Source organism: Rutidosis leptorrhynchoides, chromosome 1, assembly GCF_046630445.1.
Source record: "Rutidosis leptorrhynchoides isolate AG116_Rl617_1_P2 chromosome 1, CSIRO_AGI_Rlap_v1, whole genome shotgun sequence".
In the NCBI taxonomy this organism is placed as follows: Eukaryota; Viridiplantae; Streptophyta; class Magnoliopsida; order Asterales; family Asteraceae; genus Rutidosis; species Rutidosis leptorrhynchoides.
Genome location: NC_092333.1, coordinates 58,708,772 through 58,734,521, shown reverse-complemented (window position 1 = coordinate 58,734,521; position 25,750 = coordinate 58,708,772). Strand labels below are relative to the sequence as shown.

The 25,750-nt window shown below is 31.1% G+C and overlaps 2 protein-coding genes across 2 annotated transcripts; one reads left to right on the top strand and one right to left on the bottom strand.

The window, feature by feature from the left end:
• The first annotated feature begins 737 nt into the window (after positions 1-737).
• Positions 738-1,763, top strand: LOC139860252 (abscisic acid receptor PYL2). Its single transcript, XM_071849022.1, has one exon. The coding sequence runs from the start codon at positions 952-954 to the stop codon at positions 1,516-1,518; it is 567 nt and encodes a 188-aa protein (XP_071705123.1). The 5' UTR covers positions 738-951; the 3' UTR covers positions 1,519-1,763.
• A 1,747-nt stretch (positions 1,764-3,510) lies between these two features.
• LOC139860243 (protein NDL2-like) lies at positions 3,511-7,389 on the bottom strand. Its single transcript, XM_071849014.1, has 11 exons — positions 7,132-7,389; positions 6,031-6,130; positions 5,846-5,943; positions 5,645-5,733; positions 5,332-5,392; positions 5,135-5,221; positions 4,731-4,802; positions 4,586-4,642; positions 4,435-4,490; positions 4,059-4,194; positions 3,511-3,971 (listed from the first exon to the last, which is right to left on the bottom strand). The coding sequence occupies exons 1-11, from the start codon at positions 7,189-7,191 to the stop codon at positions 3,759-3,761; spliced, it is 1,029 nt and encodes a 342-aa protein (XP_071705115.1). The 5' UTR covers positions 7,192-7,389; the 3' UTR covers positions 3,511-3,758.
• Positions 7,390-25,750: the final 18,361 nt, after the last annotated feature.

Below are 25,750 nucleotides of genomic sequence, written 5' to 3'. Positions count from 1 at the left end.
TAGAGGACTAAAGTATATAGGAGGTGACAGATAAGAAAAACGTCACTTAACCCGAGTTACTGTAAAAACTAGTTAATCAAGTTAACATTTTTACAACCTTAACCTATTTAAACCCAACTTTAATAAATTTATTCATATGGTATTCTATATTAGAACATTTGTATCGCTATAAAGCAACTGCGTTTGTTGTCTAGGTCCCACAAGCCACGCCTCTTAAAATGGGGTAATGGTGCGTGAGTGCAGGGCGTGGGGAGGAAGCCCGTTGAAATCCAACACCAAAAGCAATGACCGTAAGTTCAATTTTATTAATTTTATGCTATTTTAAAAACATCATTTTGATCCTTTTTTACTACTTTACCAATTATTTTAACACATTATCACAATACTCCTCATCTACACCAAAAATTCACATCACCATCACTCCACAAAAAAAAACCACATTGCCAAATCAAGGAAAAAACTCACACCAACAACTCACGTCGCTTCCCATTACAAATGGTCTAATAGTGCAAATTATCACCATAAACCCTAAAACTCTAACTGTTTAGTTAAATACGGAGTACGTATTGTTGCAATCTTCAAATACAGAGAGGACTAAACAGAACCAAACAAAAACTATGTGGGCCCAAATGTAATGGCTAAATATTAAAGGGCTAGGTAAACTTCAAACATTATAAAATTTTATTTTATATATATAAAAAACAATAGTACAAATAATACATATGCATAGACACAATTGATTAAAAAACCTCCCACCTCTTCAGACTTCATATGCCATTGTCCACCAACCTCTCTTTTTCTCTCTCTCCCAAGAACCTCATAGAACTCATTTTCTTGTTTTTATACTCATCTCCATATTTGTGATCTCATCATTTAACTATCTTAGTTTCTTTCATGTTACACCCACATTAAAACTCGATCAAAACCCTCAAATCCATCATTAACACATAAATGGATAGTAACTCAATCCCTCAAGGTCTGACCCAGGATGAATATTCAAATCTACAACCATTAATTAATGCATACCACATGTTCGACAAAATGCCAAACACATGCACCTCACTAGTCACTCAGCGCATCGATGCCCCCGCCCACGTGGTCTGGCCGCTAGTTCGCAGTTTCGATAACCCACAAAGATACAAACATTTTATCAAGAGTTGTAACATGAAAATTGGTGATGGTGGTGTTGGTAGTATTAGGGAAGTTACTGTTATTTCTGGGTTGCCTGCATCTACAAGTACTGAAAGACTTGAACTTGTTGATGATGAAAGACATATTTTGAGTTTTAGAGTTGTGGGTGGTGAACATAGATTGAATAATTATCTTTCTGTTACTTCAGTTAATGAATTCAAGAAAGATGATAATAAGGTTTATACTATTGTATTGGAATCTTACATTGTTGATATACCTCAAGGGAATACAGTTGAGGATACTAAAATGTTTACTGATACTGTTGTTAAATTGAATCTACAAAAGCTGGGTGTTGTTGCTATGTCTTCTTTGCATGGAAATGAGTGAATGAATGGTGTCAAAATGGGTGATGTTTCGAGACGGTTGAAGGTGGTGGTAATTTGGGTAGGGTCTGGTAAATTGGTTTATTAGCTTGTTTGTTTGAGGTTATCGGTATATTGAAATTTGTAAAAGCCGATAAGCTTTTTTGCAGCTTATGAGGTTATTAATTAAAGCGTATGTTGCTTGTAAGCTGTTAAAAACGTTATTATTAGTTTCTTGAAATTTTATTAAGCATACAATACAAGCTTACAAAAAAATCTAGGTGTTATTTGATTTTGATTGTCCACACCACAAGTTTATATATTGACTTTTGCAATTTGATAGTTGTATATTAAAGATTCGAAATATATGTAGTTCGAATATATGTAGTTCGTTACTTATTAAAAATTGTTGCTATTCGATCAAATTAACAAATACAAGTACATAATTATATAGTCGTCTAGTTGGTACTCCGTATCATGTTTGAATATCACATCACTTTGATATTGAAAGGTTTGTCCGATTCAAAAGTGTCAAAACCAACACAAACAACTTAAAGGTTTAACAATTAAAGATTGTCATTTGCATTCTAACTAAAATTATGTATGTATGTATGTGTGTGTTTTTATTATATCTAGTACGACTAGAATATGATACCATGAATACATGATCACAATAGCTGGTGATACATATTAACAATTTATTTATTTCATGTCGTGCTATAAATCCTTTCTAAAGAGCCTTAATTTTCTTGCTTAATGTCCATATAATCTGCGATTTATGAAAGTTTCCGTTTTAGGTATCGTCGAGTTCAATCTTTCCACCGTTTATTCATATATATATCTTGTCTGACGACAATAAATAGTAGTTGTATTTTTTATTGAGCGGCAGTTTTTGACAAGGAATACTCTCATTTGTCACCCGCACACGCGTTAGGAAGAAACTCCTCACACACCTTCGTGTGGCTTCGGCATACACCTCAACTCCACGAACCCAGTGTGCTTTGAATCGAACCTAATGGTTGAATGTAAATATGTAATGGCTTCGGCATAAACCTCAATTCCATAAAGGATCTTGGAGAAAACCTCCCCTAATGATTTAAACCTGCACCACTTCAAAGAGAGGTGAATACAGGCTCGCATCAATGGAGCTAGTACTACTCATTCAAAGGCTCGGTGGTAATAGTAGTTGTATTAGATTTAGTGTTGACACCACGTACCATGTGCAAATACAGACTAAATATATGCCATTTTTCAACAAGTTAAATATGTATTGTATAAGTCATCAAATGCGTCTCCAATTATCTGCAGCATACATACTACGTGATCAATATAGTGAAGATTATATGTGATGCAAACCTACATTATTAAGACCTTAGAATTACGGAAACCAAATTAAAAAGGCTCATGTACGATGACAATTGCACGCGAAATAAACAGCTAGATACAGGAAAAGGAAAAAGTTGTTTTGGTGTGTAATTTCCCATGTTGTAAAGGAAGAAGAAGAAAAAGGTTAATGAAGTTGGGAGACTTGTGATCAACAACCAGGCCATAGGAAACATGTGACCATTAAACTACTACTACTTTGAAAAAAGGGCTTAGTCTTATTTTAATATATGAGTAACTTACTAGATCATGTTGTATGATAAATAATAGACTGCAATAAATAGTGTCTGGATAAGTTTAACAGCATATAAAGGTCGCAACTAGAAAACTAATGAGATTAGTTGAAAAGGCTTATGGAAATTAGCTTATTTTCTATAGAAAAGGCCATAAGCTTAAATAAGCTTTAGTGAAGTGAAGTGAAGTGAACTGCCTGAGAAATGTCTACTACTTTTGACTTTCGGTTTACTAATTTTGACTTTTGGTGTATAGTTGATGATAGTAATAACTACAAATGTCAATAAGTGCACAGAAAAAGGTCCGGCAATCTAACTCATAATAATCAAAGAACATAAATTAGCAAGCTTCATACAGACATATGGATACCAACCTTTAAAAGATATAAATAAATGTCCATCTACCATAGTATAAAACTCTTATTTTGAAAATATACAAAACCAACCCCCATTACTACTTAAAATTTTTCAATACAATCTCAATCTTTGCTCTCTATCATTTTCTCTCCTGTATCTATATTGATTAATATACCTCTCATACATTAGTCCCCTATAATATGCAAGTGGAAACTGCTGATCCTCACATACTTGTCGATGACGACATTACGTAGAAATACAAAATCTTAATGACATCTCTTCTCGTTCAAGCCTATGAATATCGAGTTTTAATGGGCTTTAGTTTCAAGCCCATGCTTTCGGGTGTATATAGCTCGGGGGATATGCAAGTCGGACTCAACGGACTTCTTGGGCTTACATTCATATAAGTGGGCCTGTAGAATCCATACCCCATGAGGAAATATTCCAGTGGTATCAACATCGCGTCTGGTTGCTCTTCCGTTACAATCGATCCACATCCTTGTACCTTTAAATAGATAAAAACACAGACCCGCCCGTTAGTTATTTTTTTTTTAAAAAATATACATTTTGACAACAAAAAAAGAGAGCCTACCTCTACTAATGCACTGAATCTTCTATCTAGTTTTGAAGTCATGTGGAGGGAATCGGAATTAAACGGAGAATTCTCCCCTACAAAGATCAAGGACCGACACTGCAATCTCTTTAATCCTTCCGTGATGTCTGGTCTCCTAAAGACGACAACAAAATTTTGTTTTCAATATATTTCGGAAGAACTTTGCCAATTTGACTTGTTGCTTTTGCCTTAAATAGGCAAGACATTTGACTCGTAAGAGATCAAGCATAACCTTGACTCGTAATAGATCAAGCATAACCCAAATCTACCATAAGTAAATAAATGGGTCGAAATGGGCATATCTAGTCATTCTAGTAATGATGTTCTGTTAACATGAGATAAGAAAGAAATTTACCCGTTGAGAGCTTCAAGAAAGTTGAACACATTCGGACTCTGTCTCTCACCAAGCAACTGCACAAACAAAACTTCATGATGTGAAACCAGATTCAATAACTGTATTAACTGTATTTAATTTATTAAAATATAAGAATAAATGGATCACTTACTCTTCTACAAGAGTGAACTATTTCTGTTTCTGGAATTATAGCTCCTCCCCGAACTTCCTGGCATTAGATTTATGAAATATAATCAAATAATCTAGTCAAGATTCAAGAACAAAATTAGTATCACAAAGTGGAAAGATATATTCACCTTGCTGAAATAACGGAGTAACTCCTTTATTATACCACACATCCCATAGTAATAAAGTATGTTTGCCATGACCTGCAAGCAAGAGCCACGTAAGTTAAAAGAAGTTTCTTGACTCATTGCCCCAACGGACGTTAATAATAGAAAGCATCAGTTGAGGTACAACTGGCGAGTCGGGGCAGGTTGGTAAACTGGTCAACACGGACAATTTTCTATTGTCAAAATGGGTCCGATTGTGTTGGCTAGGCGCCTTCTTTCAAGTATTATCTTTTTATGGGAACTATAACTACCCTCATGTCTATATAATACCCAATTGACCAGTTCAAATTTGGACATAATCAACCCATTCATAAGTCTGTGGGTCATAAATCAAAAATTGTGACCTCTAAAAAGGATAGAGAATTAACCTTGTTACACAACCATTCTGTCCAAGAAGGTTTTTTACATAGAGGAGAAATCAGTATGAGACCAAACACGCGTTGTGTGTACTTTATCTGTAGACCAAACATATCAGATCTTTCAAAGTTTAAAATGCCATGGAGTATATATATATATATATATATATATATATATATATATATATATATATATAAATGCGACTTACAGCAAATAGGGTGAGTATGTATGCACCGGCCGTTACTCCCATACACATAACTGCACCAAGTCTGGAAGAACAATTCATAAGAAAAGAACAGTCTTTCTATATATTCAATAAATGTAACTATACATATACAAAGAAAAAGTGGATAACATTATTAGAGGTGGCAAAATGGTGGGGTCTGGTAACGGGTCAAAACACACTTTAGGAACAAAGGTGAAAGAAGTAGAATTTATCAGGAACATTTCTTTCCCAAAATTCAAAACTTACTTGAAAACAATTAGTGTATATACCCAAAATAAACAACAAAAAATTATACCCAAAATAGTCAAGAACCTCAGCAACCTGATCGGCTAAGTCATCCACAGATAACACAGGATCATTATAGGACATTGCATCAGCTCCTAACTGCAAAAGCTCTTAAGGGGTACCACATTATATTGGATGCAGTTAAAACACGAAAAAACCTTTTTTATGAAAAAAGTTAATCGATAAATGTTTATAGATACTGATTACGGACCTCGTGGCCAGGAGGGCTGATATGGTATATGCAAAAATTATGTATCAGGAGGGAAAATGCTTCTGGGCATAAGAAAAGACCTTGAAAACAAGACACATCTACACAAATATACAAACACATACATGATTAATAATAACAAATTATATTTGTCAAACTATCATAAACGAAGACTTGAGACTACTTACGATTTAAAGCTAAATCTGGATATGTAACCAGAGCTGGTTTGTCTTGGTCGCCGAATATGGCAACGGAAACAAATCCACTGGAAGTTTTTACAAGGTGCTCCTGAACGCGATACATAAGGAATTATTAGTTTGTCTAACAATGAGAACACAATTAATAAAACTTGTTTCTATCGCTCTGCATTAGAACCATTAAAGAACAAAACAAACTGACCTGTAACTATCTCCCCAATAAATTATAAATGTGGATTCTTTTTCAAATAACATGTAAACTTTAATCGGACACAAACAAGGACAATTTTTTTTTGAAAAATTAATAATAATGACATCAACAGCAACTCTCACCTTGATTCTATACAAATGTATAATGTTTTCATATAGAATTCTAGTTAATCCGACATAGAAACACAGACGAGAACTACAAAACGAAAAACAAACACAAAATCCGCCCTGCAGTTATCGCCGTATAACCCTCTACTTTACTACATTTGACCATATAGCATATCCGGAGTTATATAATTACATAACTTCCATGAATCCTTCTTTGACTTGTTATAAAACTATAATTACACATTACTTTTTTAACCGTTTTCGGAAAAAAGTATAAGATTATTTCTAGCTATGGGATACATAAATTGAAACAGAATAACTAAATCTTCCTTGCAAAGATAATGATGGAATCAGATATAGTACTGAACAAGTTTACTTAGAAGATATATCTTCTTACATCATTAAACATTTTACCTACCGTTTACTTAAAAATTACTGAACCACTTGAAAAGCAAACTTAACCAAAACGACAACAAATTCTCTAAAGTAAATTACACTTTAACATCTCAATAAATTAATCACCATATGTTAACAGCATTTTAATCAATCAATCAATCAAATAAAATATTAAATAAAATGCATTTATCATAACAAAAATCGTATCATACATTCTAGCTTCGTCTAATTGACGAATAACCGACATAATCAATTTAATTTAATCGTAGCTAATATTAGAAGATAACTCGATAATGATTATTGAATAATATCGAAATGTACATTCGTGATTATATTTAGGTATGAATAAAAATAAAAATGTGAAATAAATATGCAAACCTTTCCAGCAATAGAGGTGGATTCCATATCAACGGAGATAGAATTGGTTGAATCCGCCATTTTCTGTCTCCGGTTGAACAAAAACCTCACCCTATTATTATTATTATTATTTGATCAAATTTGATAAACATTGGATTGATGTGCATATATATAGAAATCTGCGAAATTCTCTTTGTATGTATATCCGTATCTATATACAAAATATAGATTTGTATAATAATTTAATTTCTATATAAATATAAATATTAAAATATAAAATATGTAATAATGGATGGAATATTTCTTTCTATGTATGTGTGTGAATGTATATATACAGTCACTTTACATATAGGTAAGATGTCCATTTTTGCAACATAAGCTTTTGTAAATTTCAAATTGACCACTAAAGTTTTATGTTTTTCTATTTATACTCATTGAAGTTAGGGGTGTGCATGGTCTGGGTAGAACCGAAAAAAACCGAGAACCGAAGAGGAACCGACCCAAAACCAAAATACCCGAAGTTATTTGGTCCGGTCCTTGGTCCACAGTTTTCCATTTTTTCGGGTATCGGTCCGGTCCGGGCCAAACCAAAAAAACCATGGTTTTGGACCGAACCGGATGATGTATATATATGCGATAAATTCTTTGGTGATTTTAAGAATAATATTCGTGTTCGGCATCGCACATACCATATTACATTTATTATATACATTTATAAAAAAAAGATAACTATGAAAAGTATTTTATAAACAATTGTCGACATTTGCTATATATTAAAGTTGCTATATAATAAACTTATCGATGAATGCATAAACAAGTTGTTCTTTGTAGACAATATAACATCGTATTATTGCCGAATTTGCTTACTGTTTGGAAGTCAGGTTAGTGTTTGCTTACCGTAAACATGATAACATCGCGCGTTTCTATCATTTAAAGCTATGGTTACTACTTTAATAATGAATTTTGATTAATTTGATTAAGTTTTTTTTTGTTTAAACGTATTATAGATTGATGGTTATGTGATTTACATTTCTAAATTTTGGAATGAAAGAATATATATTAGTTTTTCAAAAAATATATAAATGGGCCGGGTATTTACCCGGATCGTTTGGACCGAAGCAATAATCGGACCGAACCGAACCGTGTAGAAATGGTCCGGTCCTCGGTTCTTATTTTCATAAAAATTTGGGTTTTGGTCCGGTCCGGGTATTGTTTGGTTCGGTCCAGGTATAGACCATGCACAGCCCTAATTGAAGTGGCAACATAACAATGTGCTACATAATTAATTAATTTAGTTTTAGGACCAAATTTAACAAGATGAAATGTAAGTAAAAAATTATTAAAAACTATAAACTTTTCTATCTTCTTTTTGTAAATATTACTAGTGTACACTCCCGACTTCACGGACTTAATAATATAATAATAATAATTACGATTATAAATAATATTCATATTAATAATATAATAGTGATAATAATAAGTTTTATTTTAATAAAAGAGAAATAAAAGATAATTAAGTTTGTTATATATGTGAGAGTTAGTTGAGTTTATTACAAATCAGTAGTTAAAATTAAAATCAATTAATTAATAGTTAATCGTGAAAAAATAATGATAATTATGACATCATCATAAAAATCAATGAATGCAAATTATATAAACTCATCAAAATGACAATACTCAATCTTTTTACAAAAATAACGTGACTTTCTTTTTATATATAAGAAAAAAATAGAAGATTATTGGCTAATTATACTAATAATTATTACTTAATAATAGATCTTTTCTCAAAATAATACAAATTTATGATCAATGATGAGCGGATAACAAAACATACAACAAAGTTACATAGACAAAATTATGAGCAATAATATATTCATCATATTTTATGATAAATCTATCAAAATTGTAAATCATTTATATTTACAATGTGACACTTAATTCACATTCTAGTTTTTTAAGTGTATTTATCAAAAAGTTGTATCTATCTCCCCTAAATTATAGAATCTAACACGTCAAACCAATTAATAAAGCTAAAAATGTCTTTCAACTCAAAAACTTATAGACTCTATTTTAACTTCTTTAACCATTGAATTGATAAAATTAAGTTCATAACAGAGTTTGAAAACCACGTAATATGTCATATGCCCTCAAATTTAAACTTCATCAACCCGGTCAATATGTGATGTTGTCACCATCAAATTGACAATATCAACACACAACACAAATCAATAATTAAATAATACGGGTATTCAAACAATAAGCGAACACATAATCAATTGTTTTCGAATATGCTCGACAATATACACAACCACTATATCGGAATATGTTAAACCAGATACACATGAACCCCTTAAAGAGATTTATACACAAGTTATCTAGGTTCACCATCATACAAAGAAGGTCGATTTGATCTAGGGGTGGTCAGTATTTGGTTTGAAACCGTGGAACCCGAAAACCAAACCGAAATTAAACCGAAAAAAAACCAAACCGAATTTGAAAAACGGTTTTTGGATCGAGTCAAACCGAAACCGAATTTGAATTCGGTTTTCGGTTTTGAAAATTCTAAATTCGGTTTAACCGAATTCAAAACCGAATTCAAAATTTTTATATATTTAATTTGTATATTTATGTTTTAATGTCATTATAATTTGGGATCCAATCAATAATTCATTCGAACACAATTGTTAATTCATGATCCCTTCGAACACAATTGTTAATTCATAATGTGACTGAGTTGGAACCAATAATTACAGTTTTCAAACTTAAAAGAAAAATAATTTATCATCAATTAATTATTAGCATTAACAACTTATATGATGTGCATTGTATTTATTATTAATTAGCGTGTTTATCTCAGACGTACCTTTGATCCATTGAGCGAGATCCCTTCCACACAAGATTCTCATATCACTATTGCCGACTTTTTTATAGTTATCTTTTTTTTTTTTCTTCCTCATATATACGTTACATTCATTTCATAATTTTTTATATTATAGTTTATATTAATATTAATTGACTAAAGCATGAATTCATCCATATGTTGTTACATGGCTATCATTTACATTTACACAAAATTCTAACAAATACATTATAATAGTCCGTACTTACTATTGGACTATTGATTGTTTGTGGTAGTGTTGTTTGTGTACGATTTATATAAAGTATCAAACTTTGAGGCAACTTATAGAAAAGGTTAAAGGTAAGGGCCAAATATGTTACTTATTGTAATACTATCAATTTTATGTCTGTGAACGCAAATCATGGTTAACACCCACCAAGTCACCGACGGTCTATTTAAAATTTTCTGACGCTTTAATTGGTCCAACTCACGATTGGGACTGGCCTACCACCACTTTAACCGGATCGTACAGTTAATACCTAACCAGAGACAGGTCATCTTCCAAATATACCCTTGTTGCTGATTTTAAGCTAATATTGACATCTGACAGTTGACAATTTAGGGATGGCAAAATGATCCGTACTCGATGGAGAAAACCCGAAATCCGTTATAATTGGGTCTGGTCTAACCTGAGTCCGTATGGTCATGGGACGGGTATGGGGATGGTTACAAAAAAATTTCCGAATTCAGGTTCGGGTATAGTTTTGAATACAAACCCATTTACCCGACCCTCATACCCGTATACCCGGCCCGAGTAATTTTAATAATAATTTTTATGTAAAATTTAGCATTAATATTATATTGTTAATGTATGAAAGATTTATCTTATTTGTTTTGAAAACGAGTATAATTTTATTCAATATAATCATATACAACAAGTTTTCGAGATGCGATATTTTATATAGTTTGTGTATTTGAGTATTTTAGAAACTTTTCAATCAACTTTTTGTATGTGATATTTTGTAATACTTTAAACATGAAGTAGTTAAGTTATTTTTTTATATTTTGATTTGGTATTGAAAAATAGATATAGAATGACTAATCGGGTATACCCGTTTACCCGTGGGGAACCCAAAACTCGATAGTATGTAAGTAAATGGGGACCCGACGGGTTTCGGACCAGGTTTGTGTGATGACCCAGAAATTTCGACTAAATTTAAACTTAATCTTTGTATGATTAACATTTCCGACACGATAAGCAAAGTCTGTAAAACTGAATCTCAAAATTTTTGAATTACTTTTATATATTTAAATACCCTTCGGTTGTTTCCGACGATTCGCGAACAATTATATATAAATAGATACATATATACTATAACATGAAAAGGTAACAATGTATTAATTGTTTGATACCGTACATTAAACTTATTGGTTTAAATATCTATTTGAATGTATATGATAAGTTGAAATATTTATTATTAAAATTTATTTATAAATAACGTCCAATGTGTATTTAAAAACTGATTTATGTATATTAAAAAGATATATACATATATATAATAAACGATAGTAACATTCGTTTATTGATTCAATTGATATTTAGATAAGTTAACTAAAGCGTTTAAGATGAACCAGTTAAACACTAATTTGCTACAGTGTTTTCAAATTGCCACATTACTCAAAATGCTACAGTGTTTTCGAAAATCACTATTTGCTACAGTGAAATTGACTTTGCTACAGTGCTTTGCTACAGTAACCTTGCTACAGTAAACACTATTTCAAAATGAAAATGTATATATTATATATATATATATATTAACAAATAGCGAGACGATGATTTATAGAAGTAAATGACCAAAACATTTGAAAGTTTAAGTTATACTATGAGTGGTATAGTTTATGAATAATTTAAGGCTATATTTTGACAAAGGTACGTGACACGAAACGTAAAATGCAAGTGTTCTAAAGGTACGAAAGGACATTCGAAAAACCGGAACCGGGACATAAGTCGAGTGATGACGTACGACTTATCGGAACAAAAATTACAAGTCAACTATGCACGTGAATTTAATATAATATATAATTAATTATATAAATTATATATTATAAATATAATATAAATAAATATGTCGACAAGAGTCATGACAAAATCATATGTGAGCTGAAAAAGCTTCCCATGCGATCGCATGGGAATTACACTGTCCAGCCATGCGATCGCATGGCAACCCTGGACAGGCCACATCTATAAAAGCCGATGTTTTGTGCTTATGATTTCATTCCTACTCCGTATTATATTTATTAATTATATTATTATTATTATTATTATTATTATTATTATTATTATTATTATTATTATTATTATTATTATTAAGATTAATATTATTATTAATCTTATTATTATTAGTAGTATTTGTATTATTATTAGTATTATACATAAAATACTACGACGAGGTCATGAGCGTGTCACTTTCAAAATATGTTTTCAAGCGGGATAGAGTTAAGTAAATTATGGGTTATTGCCATGGAGGTTATGGATAATGTTCGGGGGTATATTTATGAATCAAATCTAGTGTTTATTATCACTGTTACGACTTTATATGCTGCTAAGGTTAGTTTCATAAGATCCCTTTTACTCTCTACATTTTTGGGCTGAGAATACATGCAAATGCTTTATTAACCAATATACAATATTTATATACGTGAGTTTCATAAGATCCCTTTTACTCTCTACATTTTTGGGCTGAGAATACATGCAAATGCTTTATTAACCAATATACAATATTTATATACGTGAGTTTCATAAGATCCCTTTTACTCTCTACATTTTTGGGCTGAGAATACATGCAAATGCTTTATTAACCAATATACAATATTTATATACGTGAGTTTCATAAGATCCCTTTTACTCTCTACATTTTTGGGCTGAGAATACATGCAAATGCCTTATTAACTATTTTACAATATTTATATGCGTGAGTTTCATTTGCTCCCTTTTTAATTGCTTTTGCAATCTATATTTTTGGGCTGAGAATACATGCCTTTTATTTTAAACGCAATGGATACAAGTACATACTAAATTCTACACCGAGTTTGAACCGAAAATCCCTTAGCTTTGGTAACTAGTAACTGCCGGTTATAAGAACTGGTGGGCGCGAGTAGTAGTATATGGATCCATAGGGCTTGATATCCCCGTCCGAGCTAGAGCACTAGCCTTTTAACGGACGTATGCTATTTGAGAAGCGTACACGTTGGTTTGCGTGTATTATTAAGATGATTATACAAAGGGTACAAATTATATAAACGTTAAAGTTTAGTTACCAGGGTGCTCAATTTTGTAGAACCGATTGATAAACGTTTCGGATGAAACAACTGAAATCTTGTGATCCACCTTTTATGTAGAACCGATTGATAAACATTTCGGATGAAACAACTGAACTTTTGTAATCCACATTGATATACGGATTATGTGTAATATTAAAACTATGAACTCACCAACCTTTGTGTTGACACTTGAAGCATGTTTATTCTCAGGATTCTAGAAGTCTTCCGCTGTTTGCTTATACGTGATACAAGATATGTGCTTGGAGTCATACATGCTATATACAAGAAACTTGCATTCACCAAACCATTATCATGTATCTTATTTTGACTGTATTGTCAACAGATGTATTATTGTAAACCATTTAAATGGTGATTGTCTATACGTAGGAATCATCAGATGTTAAAAACCTGGAATTTATATATTCATTTATGAAATACCTTTTCAAACGAATACAATGTTACAAAATGTATCACATAGAGGTCAAATACCTCACAATGAAATCAATGAATGACGTGTTCGTCCATATGGATTTGGAGCGATCGTCACAGTTTGGGGCGGGGTTTCTTAATCGGGTTCGGGTCCGGGATTACCTAAACCCGACCCAAATTGTATAGGCCAAAAAGTCACGTTTTTACCCCCAATATTGAGCCCTAAATCAATAAAGTTCCAAACTTTGTCGGTAAAATTATTGCTTTGTCGATTGATTTTGTAGATTAAGTAATTACAAAGACGATGCAAAAAGAATCAAGTAAAACGGAGCTAAAACGAAGAATCTAGAGCTAAAACGGTGAAAGACAAGTTACGAGCAAGGAAATCAAGTTACGATCCAGGAAACAAGTTGATCAGGGCAGGCCATATGGCTTGTGTAATGCCCCGTTCATATCGATTATAAACGTTTCATATTAATTGGTTTCATTGCGAGGTTTTGACCTCTATATGAGACGTTTTTCAAAGACTGCATTCGTTTTTAAAACAAACCACAACCTTTATTTTATCGACAAAGGTTTAAAAGATATAATGTAGATTATCAAGTAATGATAATCTAAAATATAACGTTTACACATGACCATTACATAATGGTTTACAATAATATGATACAACAAAGTGTTTTCCGAATGCAGTTTTTAAACATTATCATACAAGCATGTTGACTCCAATTCTTGTCTTTAATTAGCATGCAACAGCGGAAGCTCTTAATAATCACCTGAGAATAAACATACTTAAAATGTCAACAGAAAATGTTGGTGAGTTATAGGTTTAACCTATATCGTAAATTGTAATAATAGACCACAAGATTTCATTTTTCCTTAAATATACATCTCGTACAGGCATTTCGCAAACTGCATAGAGATAAAAATCATTCATATGGTGAACACTTGGTAATCGACATTAACAAAATGCATCTAGAATATCTCCATCATTCCGGGACTCTCATCGAATATGATAAATCGAAGTACTAAAGCATCTGTAACCCGGATGGGGCTTGTTGGGCCCGATAGATCTATCTTTAGGATTCGCGTCAATTAGGGTGTCTGTTCCCTAATTCTTAGGTTACCAGACTAAAAAGGGTGACATCCGGTATAATAATCCAACCATAGAATGTGGTTTCAAGTACTTGTGCCTATTTTGTAAAACATTTATAAAACTGCATGTATTCTCATCCCAAAAATATTAGATTTTAAAAGTGGGACTATAACTCACTTTCACAGATTTTCAGTTCGTCGGAAATAAGACTTGGCCACAGGTCGACTCACGAACCTATAACAAATATATACATATATATCAAAGTATGATAGAAATACATTCACATCATAATTGTATTTACGTGTTGACGATTTAAGTTGTTAAGTTAGCAGTCCAACGTTAGTAGTCCACAATTAGTAGTACATAGTATACACATGTTGTATAAGACTCCATCATGACCCACAATACCGCTATTGTCTTTGAAGTTATCTCGACGTATTGTGCATGTGGTGTCTTTTGATTTACCCGACGTATTGTGTAACCATGACATGTTAGAATACATGTATAATATAAGAAAAGTTAGCTAGGATATGGTTAGTATAGATTTTATCAAAATAATCCCGTATTCATTTTAGTCATTTCTAACCAATATTGTTTTGCCCATAACTTCTTCAATACAAATCCGTTTTGAGTGAATCAAATTGCTATGGTTTTGTAAAGAACTTAAATTTGTGAAACTAAATTGAAAAAGTAGTAGTTTATATTCAGATTTACAGGTTACAAGTCGTTTTTGAAAGAGGTAGTCATTTCCGTCGAAAGAACGACATCTTGATGACTATTTTGAAAAACATACTTCTATTTTGAGTTTAACCAAGATTTTTGGATATAGTACCATGTTCATATGAAATATCATTTTCCCAGAAGAACAACTTTTAAATCAAAGATTATCATAGTTTTTAATTATCCAACCCAAAACAGCCTCCGGTTTCACTACGACGGCGTATGTCTAGTTTTACGGTGTTCTTCGTGATTCCAAGTTTTAAATCATTAAGTTAGCATATCATATAGATATAAAACATGTGTTAAGTTGTTTTTAAAAGTCAATTTAGAAGGTTTAACTTTGTTTGCGAACAAGTTTAGAATTAACTAAACTATGTTCTAGTGATTACGAGTTATATTTTTCGAATAAGATAGTTATATATATATATATGAATCAAATGATATTATGAACATCGTTACTACCTCAAGTATAGTATGTAAACCTACTGGAAAATGATGAGAAATAAACTTGATCTTCAAAGGATCTTTGATGACTTGGAAGTTCTTGAAGTAGAATCATGACACGAAAACAAGTTCAAGTAAGATTACTACTTGAATTAAGATAGTTATAGTTATAGAAATCGAATCAAAGTTTGAATATGAATATTACCTTGAATTAGAAAGATAACCTAATATAAATAACAAAGGTTTATTGATCTTAGATGATTACTTGGAATGAATTTGAAAGCTTGGAAGTAGTCTTGCAAACTTGATATGATTCTTGAAGTGTTATTGAAAGATTATTTTGTATGTTGATTTATGTTTGGATTTTTGAGCTAGACTGATGTAGATTTTGATGAAGATGATGAAGAACACTTAGAACATCAAAAGAGAACTTGAGAGAGATGTGTTTGATGCATGAAAGTTGAAATCAAAATGTGTTTGTGTGTGTGTGTGTTGATTCACGTGAATATGGAGTCTCCATATAGGCTCCATTAGTTTGTAATTTTGCTAATTATTTGATGCTAGATGTTAAACGATGGTTCCCACATGTTTGATGACTCATTAAGGACTGCTAAAAGCTGATCATTGAAGTGTATATACCAATAGTATGTACATCTAAAAGCTGGGTATAATATGAGTACGAATATTGAATGAATACGAGTAGAATTGTTGATGAAAACGAATGGGAATGTAATTGTAACCATTTTTGTTAAGTAGAAGTATTTTGATATATGTCATTAAGTCTTTCAAATGTGTATTAATACATCTTAATACACTACACATATATATATACATTTTAATCGAGTCGTTAAATCATCGTAAGTCGTTACATGCATGCGTTATTTGAAACCTTTAAGTTAACGATCTCGTTTAATGCAATTAATCCATTGTTATTATATCTAATGAGGTGTTAAATTGTTATATTATCATGATAACATAGTGTATTAATATATCTTAATACGAACGATAATCGTTACATATAAATATCGTTTCGAAATCCTTAAGTTAATAGTCTTGTTTTATGTATATAGTTTATTGTTAATATACATAATGAGATACTTAATTATAATTTCATCATGTTAGACATATATATGTCCATATATATATTATCATGTCATATACAAGTTATAACGTTCGTGAATCATCGGATAAACTGGGTGGTCAAACGTTTACATAAAATCCATTTCAATTAATCAAGTCTTAACAAGTTTGATTGCTTAACATGTTGGAAACATTTATACATGTAAATATTAATCTCATAACATATATATATATATATATATATATATATATATATATATATATATATATATATATATATATATATATATATATATATATATATAATCACGGAAAAATCCGGGTTATGACAGTACCTACCCGTTAAATAAATTTCGTCCCGAAATTTTAAGCTGTTGTAGGTGTTGTCGCATCTTCTGGAAATAAGTGCGGGTATTTCTGCTTCATCTAATCTTCACGCTCCCAGGTGAACTCGGGTCCTCTACGAGCATTCCAGCGGACCTTAACGATTGGTATTTTGTTTCGCTTGAGTCCTTTAATCTCACGATCCATTATTTCGACGGGTTCTTCAACGAATTTCAACGAATTGTAGTTTTTCGTTGATCTTAATTTCGTCTAAAGGGAATGTGAGATCTTCTTTAGCTAAGCATTTCTTCAAATTCGAGACGTGGAAGGTATTATGTATGAAAGGACCCGTCCTAATCCATCTGGACGAAGTCACCAACATCTGGTTCCATTGCGATGATCGACTCCAAATAATGTCTTTAAAATAAGCAAATGTAAAGCGAAAAGTTTCTTTCATACCAGAGAATAAACATGCTTTAAAGTGTCAACTAAAAGGTTGGCGAGTTCATTAATTTAACATAAATAACCATTATCATCATTTTAATAGACCACAAGATTTCCATATTCAGTTCTCATAAATATACGTCCCATGCATAGAGACAAAATATCATTCATATGGATTGAACACCTGGTAATCGACATTCACAATATGCATATAAGAATATCCCCATCATTCTGGGATCCTCCTTCAGACATGATATAAATTTTGAAGTACTAAAGCATCCGGTACTTTGGATGGGGCTTGTTGGGCCCGATAGATCTATCTTTAGGATTCGCGTCAATTAGGGTGTCTGTTCCCTAATTCTTAGATTACCAGACTAAAAGGGGCATATTCGGTTTAATAATCCAGCCATAGAATGTAGTTTCATTTACTCGTGTCTATTTCGTAAAACAGTAATAAAAGCAGCCCATGTATTCTCAGCCCAAAAGTATAAATATTGCAAAAGCATTTAAAAAGGGAGTAATGAAACTCACGCATATAAATATTGTAAAACAGTTAATAAAGCATTTGCATGTATTCTCAGCCCAAAAACGTAAAGAGTAAAAGGGAGCAAATGAAACTCACGCATGTAAATATTGTAAAACAGTTAATAAAGCATTTGCATGTATTCTCAGCCAAAAAACGTAAAGAGTAAAAGGGAGCAAATGAAACTCACGCATGTAAATATTGTAAAACAGTTAATAAAGCATTTGCATGTATTCTCAGCTCAAAAACGTAAAGAGTAAAAAGGGCAAATGAAACTCACCTAATGTATTTTGTAGTAAAAATACATATGACGACATTGAACAACTAAACAATGCAGGGTTGGCCTCGGATTCACGAACCTATATTAATTGTATATCTATTAAATCATATAATCGTAATCGAAATATATATATATATATATATATATATATATATATATATATATATATATATATATGTATATATATATTAGTGATATAATTTTTATATTAATAACTTATAGGTTTCATTACTTAATTAAATATATTCATTTTATATATTTTAAGTAAATAAAGATATTAATATAGTTAAGTTATGTGTATTAAATATATTTTTATATAAATATCCTTTATTTGTTAATTTAACAATAATCTTAGATTAAGGATAGTAATAATAATGATAGTAATAATAGTAATAATAATAGTAATAAGAAATGTTAATTTTTAAAAGTGATAATTTTAATAAAGATAATAATTTTAATAATAATAATAATTTTACTAAAAATGATGTTTTTAATAATAAAGGTAAATGATAGTTTTACTAATAATAATTCTTTCAATACTAATATAATTGTAAAAATAATAACTTTTAATAATAATAACATACTAATAAGGATAATCTTATTAATAATAGTAATGATATTATTATTAGTAATACTTATGTTAATCATAGTAATTAATGATAATGAAAATGATAATTTTGGTAATAATACTTAATACTGATAACTAATACTTATCTTAACAGCAATAATAATAATTATAATAATAAATGATAACACTAATAATAAAAATAATGATATTATTACTAATTAGTTTAATGATAATGATAATCATTTTATTATAGTTTGTAATAATAATAATTAACATAATAACAATAATAATAATAATAATTAATAATAATAATGATAATAATATAAAATAGAAAACTACCTTAGCTTAGCAAAGGGTTTCTAAAAACAAACTGTGCCTCATGCGAGGTTCGAACCCATGACCTCTCGCTCAACCGTTCAACACCCTAACCACTCGATCTGAGCTTTTTTTCTGTATTTATCCGTAACCCGGTTATATATATATATATATATATATATATATATATATATATATATATATATATATATATATATATATATATATATATATATATATATATTCCGTTCTATTTGTTTCAGCCCAACTATAAACCAGTTGGGTCTCGGCCCAAGTTGCATCACTAGCCCAATATCCCAGTCCACCACATGTTATAGCTAGTCATGCTCGATGGGCTTTGGTTGTGGGATTCGGTGTTTGACAGAAAGAAAAAGAACAGCTCGATCAACATCAACTTATCATCATCAATCTCCTGCTATCATCATCTCGCATCATCTAACATCATACATGTATCATTATCATTATATATATCCGTCCCCATCAAATATTGTTAACAACTCCTCGGCCTAACTTAATTATTCATAAGTTAAAAGACTTGCTTTAATTAATTCTTACAGATATAGAGGAAAATTAGGTGCATTTCTTTTTCTTTCCCTTCGGTCCACCACGAAAAAAAAATAGTCACCAACATCCAAAAGTGTCGGCCAAGAATTGGTATTTTTTTTTTGTGGTTCCACTTGCACTCATACAAATTGCTATAAAGTAGCATTATTTAAAACTCAAGTTGACATCTAATAATACTCTTCTTTCTTTTTTTTTTTTTTTTTTTTTATGATTAAAGGATGTTTTGGTTCAATCATCATCCATACCGTGGAGTTTGGGTTGCTACGGTTTACAAGAGTTTTCATTTTGGTTGGAGGGTAGATGGTTGCAGCCGTATAGAAAAGAAACAAGGGAGGTGATTGATCGATTCTTTTATAGTTAGAAAAGAAATAAAACAAGCTGCAGTAGAACCTTTAATGGTGTTCGATTGTGGTTTATGTTGGGTCGAAACATGTAGGTGGTATTGCAGTTTGGTTCTAGAATAAGAAGGAAAGAAACAGAATAATCCGTAGTAGTAGCAGCCAAATGGATTTTGGTTTATGCTTGGATTACAACCAAAAAGTGCAGCAACAAAAAGGGAGAGAGAGAGATGAACGTAAAGTTTAATAAATTTTTTGATTAACTCTTCATCGTACAGTGTTTTGTAATTGATAAGTGATATTGATGATGAATGAGCTGAATGGTTTTTATCAGTATCTTGCAATAATTTGGTTGTTAATTACAGATAAGTGGTCGACATCCATTATTTGTGCAGGTACATAAATAAAATAAAGTAATGAATCTTGAATGCTATTGCTAACAGAAGTTTTGGATTCATCCATGTGTTTTAGCTTTTGATTTGTACGATTGACTAAATCAAATTCATAATCGACCAGACAGAAAATATAAATCAAATAAAGTTGATTGTGAAATGAAACAGAATACGCCATTATTTATCTGAGTTTATGTATAATTGTATAAACCACCGTATATGTATTTATGTATTTATCCATATATATATATATATATATATATATATATATATATATATATATATATATATATATATATCTATCTATATATAAATTTATATATATATATATATCTGTATTATATATATATGTATGTATTTATATATATATGTAGTCATATATAATTCAAATCTAACTAATATTAATAAATTTCAATGTATTAATAACATTTATATTAAATGTTAATAAGGGTACTAATATTACTAATATTGATGTTCATCTTAATAATAATAATAATAATAATAATAATAATAATAATAATAATAATAATAATAATGTAACAAATTACGTGTATCAATTTTACACCTATATATTATGTTAAAATAGTATTATTCATATTACTGATACTAATATTGATATCAGTATTCATTTTAATAATAATAATGGAAGTAAGAACCATCACATCTTTCTTATTTTACATTCCCAATTCAAAAGATTATATTTAATCGTTTGTAATGATTAAATTGTATCTTATTACTTCAAATTAATATATACACTTATATTTAGTTAGATATATGTATATATATATTAACAACAATTGTTCGTGAATCGTCGAGCATGGTCAAAAGGTAATTGATTATATTGAAATAGTTCAAACATTTAGTGATTCAATATTATAGACTTTGCTTATCGTGTCGATATCATATTAAGATTTAAGTTTAAATTTGGTCGGAAATTCCCGGGTCATCACAGTACCTACCCGTTAAAGAAATTTCGTCCCGAAATTTGATCGAGGTCGTCATGGCTAACAATAAAAATGTTTTCATGACGAATATGAGTTGATAAATAGAATTTTATCAACATTAAGTAATATGGATAAAACCGTTTGATTTTGTGAAGAGTACAAGTGAAGCTATTACCAAAGAGTGAAATGAGTAGGTATAGATTCGTCATATCTTTTGACGTAGATAGGATTGATTTCTCAAGTTCAAGAGATTTGGAGAAAATCTTCGTAATAAGATTTGATTCTTATGTAATCAAGGGGATTAGGATCCGCTTTAAATGCGATCATCTGTTTTGATTGCTCTGTCGGATATTTTACTATAAATCCACTCCCGTCGTTTCCCTACAACTCATACCTTCTATTCTTTCTCCTCCATTCATACTTTAAAACATCTGTCAATATGCTCCATCCCATTCTGATCCTTGATATACTCTTAACTTTCATATCTGTCATTCTTCTCTTTCATCTACCACCGGAGGTTTTTATTTACCTTTACTATTACCTTGGTGTTATAATGTTCTTTAATTCTCCCGTGTCTTTATGTTGCGATAAACATTGATATACACGGTTTGTAATTTATGTGTTGTTGTCGAGCTTTAAATTTTCTTTTATGTTCAAGGGTTCCATACTTTTGTCTCCTCTTCCTGACTACAAGTCAAGCGAATATTGGTCTAGAATTCATAGGTATGAATTTCAGATTGAACATAATTAATGTTCTAAGAAAGAAATTGTAATGGCACGATCTTGATTTGTCAAATTACCAGAATATCCGGAAAAGATAGAACTATCAAGAAAATATGCTCTTGATATGTTTATAGATTAGATAGAATGTAAGAGTCATGTAAATGGCACATGATAATGGTACTGTGAATCATCACGTTTCATTAGAAACTCAGCATGAATTACTGTAATATAATGACGTTGATCAAGTGTCATTATATTATACTAACTCATGCATCAGTTCCCAACACTACTTCAAAAACATTCATATTTTAAATTCGAAGGTTCACAGAATATAGAAACTAAAACAGTTTCCTTTTATGATTTGACACATGTAGTGCGAAGGGATAATTAATATTGGACGAGAATATTTATGAAGATATCTTCAGAAATAGTGAGGATATTTATAAAGAAAGATACGATAACATCGTAGAATTTTTGATTCAAAGTGTGATGAAGAAATTCATTCACAATGATTTAGAGCAATTAAGGAGTAAGGTATTCGCTAAAGATTTCATCAGAAATAGAATCATCAGGATTCTTTATGTACAAGTTTAGTCCTTGTAATTTGTTCAGAGTTTCATGAGGAGAGATATTTTTAGGGATAAAGGTTATATGTATATATAACTTTTGATGTAGTAACGCTGCGAGATTCAAAATACTGATTGCTGATTTCCCGATACTTGGTATGGCAATTCTCGTTACAAGATGCGGATGAGTATAAGATGGGGTTTCAATGAATAAGTATAGTGACTTTTCGGAGAGGCTTAAGTCAATGAGTAATGAAGTTGCTGGTAAATTTACTGCTAATGTGGTGGGATATAAATGGTTCTTCGGTAACGATAACGAAGGGGAAAACGTATATACCAAAGTTATAATAAGACTTATTCGAATGAAAGTTCGAAGTTGAGTTGCTGGAGCTGTTACAAAATTGGCTAATTTGAAAAGGAATTGCAAAGTTATTTTCGGTAATAACAACGCCGAAGGAGTTAGCACAGATACTTGTTAAACGATTTACTCAGGTTCCGAGTGTTTTTCAGGTGCATAACTATATGCATAAATCTTCCCTTCCGTAGATGAAGTGCGGTTGGTTCATCTTCTCGATTGAGGTATTTTCAAGAATCATGAAAGGTTTGAACGCGGATTGTAATCGTCAAGATACAAATGAGGTTTAAGATGAAATCAAGTGGCAACTTGAAGAATTGTTTAGTTTCATATATTATAATCAATATTTTAATTCATTTTAATTGTCCAATGTTATTAGTCCACAGTCGATAGTCCACAGTTGACAGTCCAATAATTCATATATAGTTTAATATATACTATTCGAATTAATTAATACGTGTCGTGACCCGTATACGTCTCAGACTTGATCACAACTCAAACTATATATATTATTGTAGAATTAACCTCAACCCTGTATAGAGAACTCGATCATTACTGCATATAGAGTGTCTATGGTGATTCCAAATAATATATATAGATGCGTCGATATGATATGTCAAAACCTTGTATATGTGTCCCGATATTTAAAGTGCGTAAAATAAATAACAGAAAATTAAATAACGATAAATAAAGTGCGTAAAGTAAATAACAAAAATTTAATGACGATAAATAAAATTGCGAGAATGTAAATTGTGATAAAATAAATTGCGATAAACAAAATGTAATCAGTTAGCTAGGAACAGTTAGCTAGGATTTTGTTAGCGTGGATTCTTAACAAAATTTCTCATAGTTAATTTGTTTGTTTCTAACAAATTTTATTTTGTCCAATGTTTTCTTCATTATGCCACTTGTCGGATTCTGATAGGTCAAAATCCAAATATGAAATTGAATGAAAATGGTTATTCTGTGATGAACGGATTCGTATAGCTGTGGTTGCAAGTAGGATAGTAAATGACTGTTGAATCAGATTCGAAGAATGTACAGTGTAACTTATTAATGCGAAATCTAAATATTCCTCGGGTATTACCTACCCGTTAAAATATTTTCACCATTAACAGTTTGTACAATAAAAATTTTAATTACAATCTTTATGAAAACATATATACATATTTATTTTCTTCAGATGTAATTATGGATTTAATGAGTCAATGTGATATTAAACTCATCAGATTTACGGCTAGAACTAGAGTACATAATCTCTAAAATATTAGAGATTACATAATCACCATGAAGGACAAAGATAGTTTATGTAGAGCGATTCGTAAAACGATTCGTAGAACAATGATTATGCTTGAGGTATAGATTGCGAGGTTGAGACGTGTGATGATGTTGTTGTTGTTGTTGGTACTCCTTGGTATCTATGGTGCGTATGACATTGATGTTCGAGGTATAGATTAAGATGTTGAAGTGTGGGATGCGGATGTTGATGTTGGTGGTACTGTTGGTGCCGATAATGTTGCTGAAGCTGGTACATTTTGCACCATACTTTTCAAATTGATTACTCGGGCGCGAAGCTCGTTGACTTATTACTCCGGGATGATTGTCAGTAGGAACGAGTGAGTGACTAAGGTTTTGAATTTGAGATAGTATATAATCATGGCGAGATATTCTGGAAATGAGGGTAAAAATGGTGTTTCGAACAGGTTCGCCGGTAAGTGATTCACGTTCATCGTCAAGAGGTGAATTTGGTTGGTGGAAAGGATTGCCTTCTTCTTATCTCCATTGATTTGGTCGACTACGAACTCATCAGATGAATTGGGGATGGCTAATTGATTGATTCATTCTGGTGACGCTGCTTTCGGAGCTGGAGTGGGACTCTATATCGGAATCCGAGGGACTTGAACTAGTTGTGAGTTCCATTGCGTGCGATTGAATAAAGGATTTTTCGATATGAAATGATTTTCGGATATCGGATGATATTCTAATTACATAGAATACCTATACATAGTACAGAAGATCCCGTAGTTTACGAAGGGAATTAAGGAAACGTGTCAGATAAAGTCTACAGTAGCAGATACGCTAAGATATGAATTGCCAGATACACTAAGATATGAATTTTGTCTATACACTATTCATGCAGTCAATGCAGTAAAACATGTCTAGACTAAGAATAATGAGCAGGTAATTTCCTAAGGATGATAAACAGATGATTTTCGACAAAAATGATAAGCAAAACTTTTGACATGCAGACACGGTCGAAGTCCAGACTCACTAATGCATCCTAACGACTATCAGTTAGACACACTAATGCAAGACCTGGTTCGCTAAGACCACCGCTCAGATACCAACTGAAA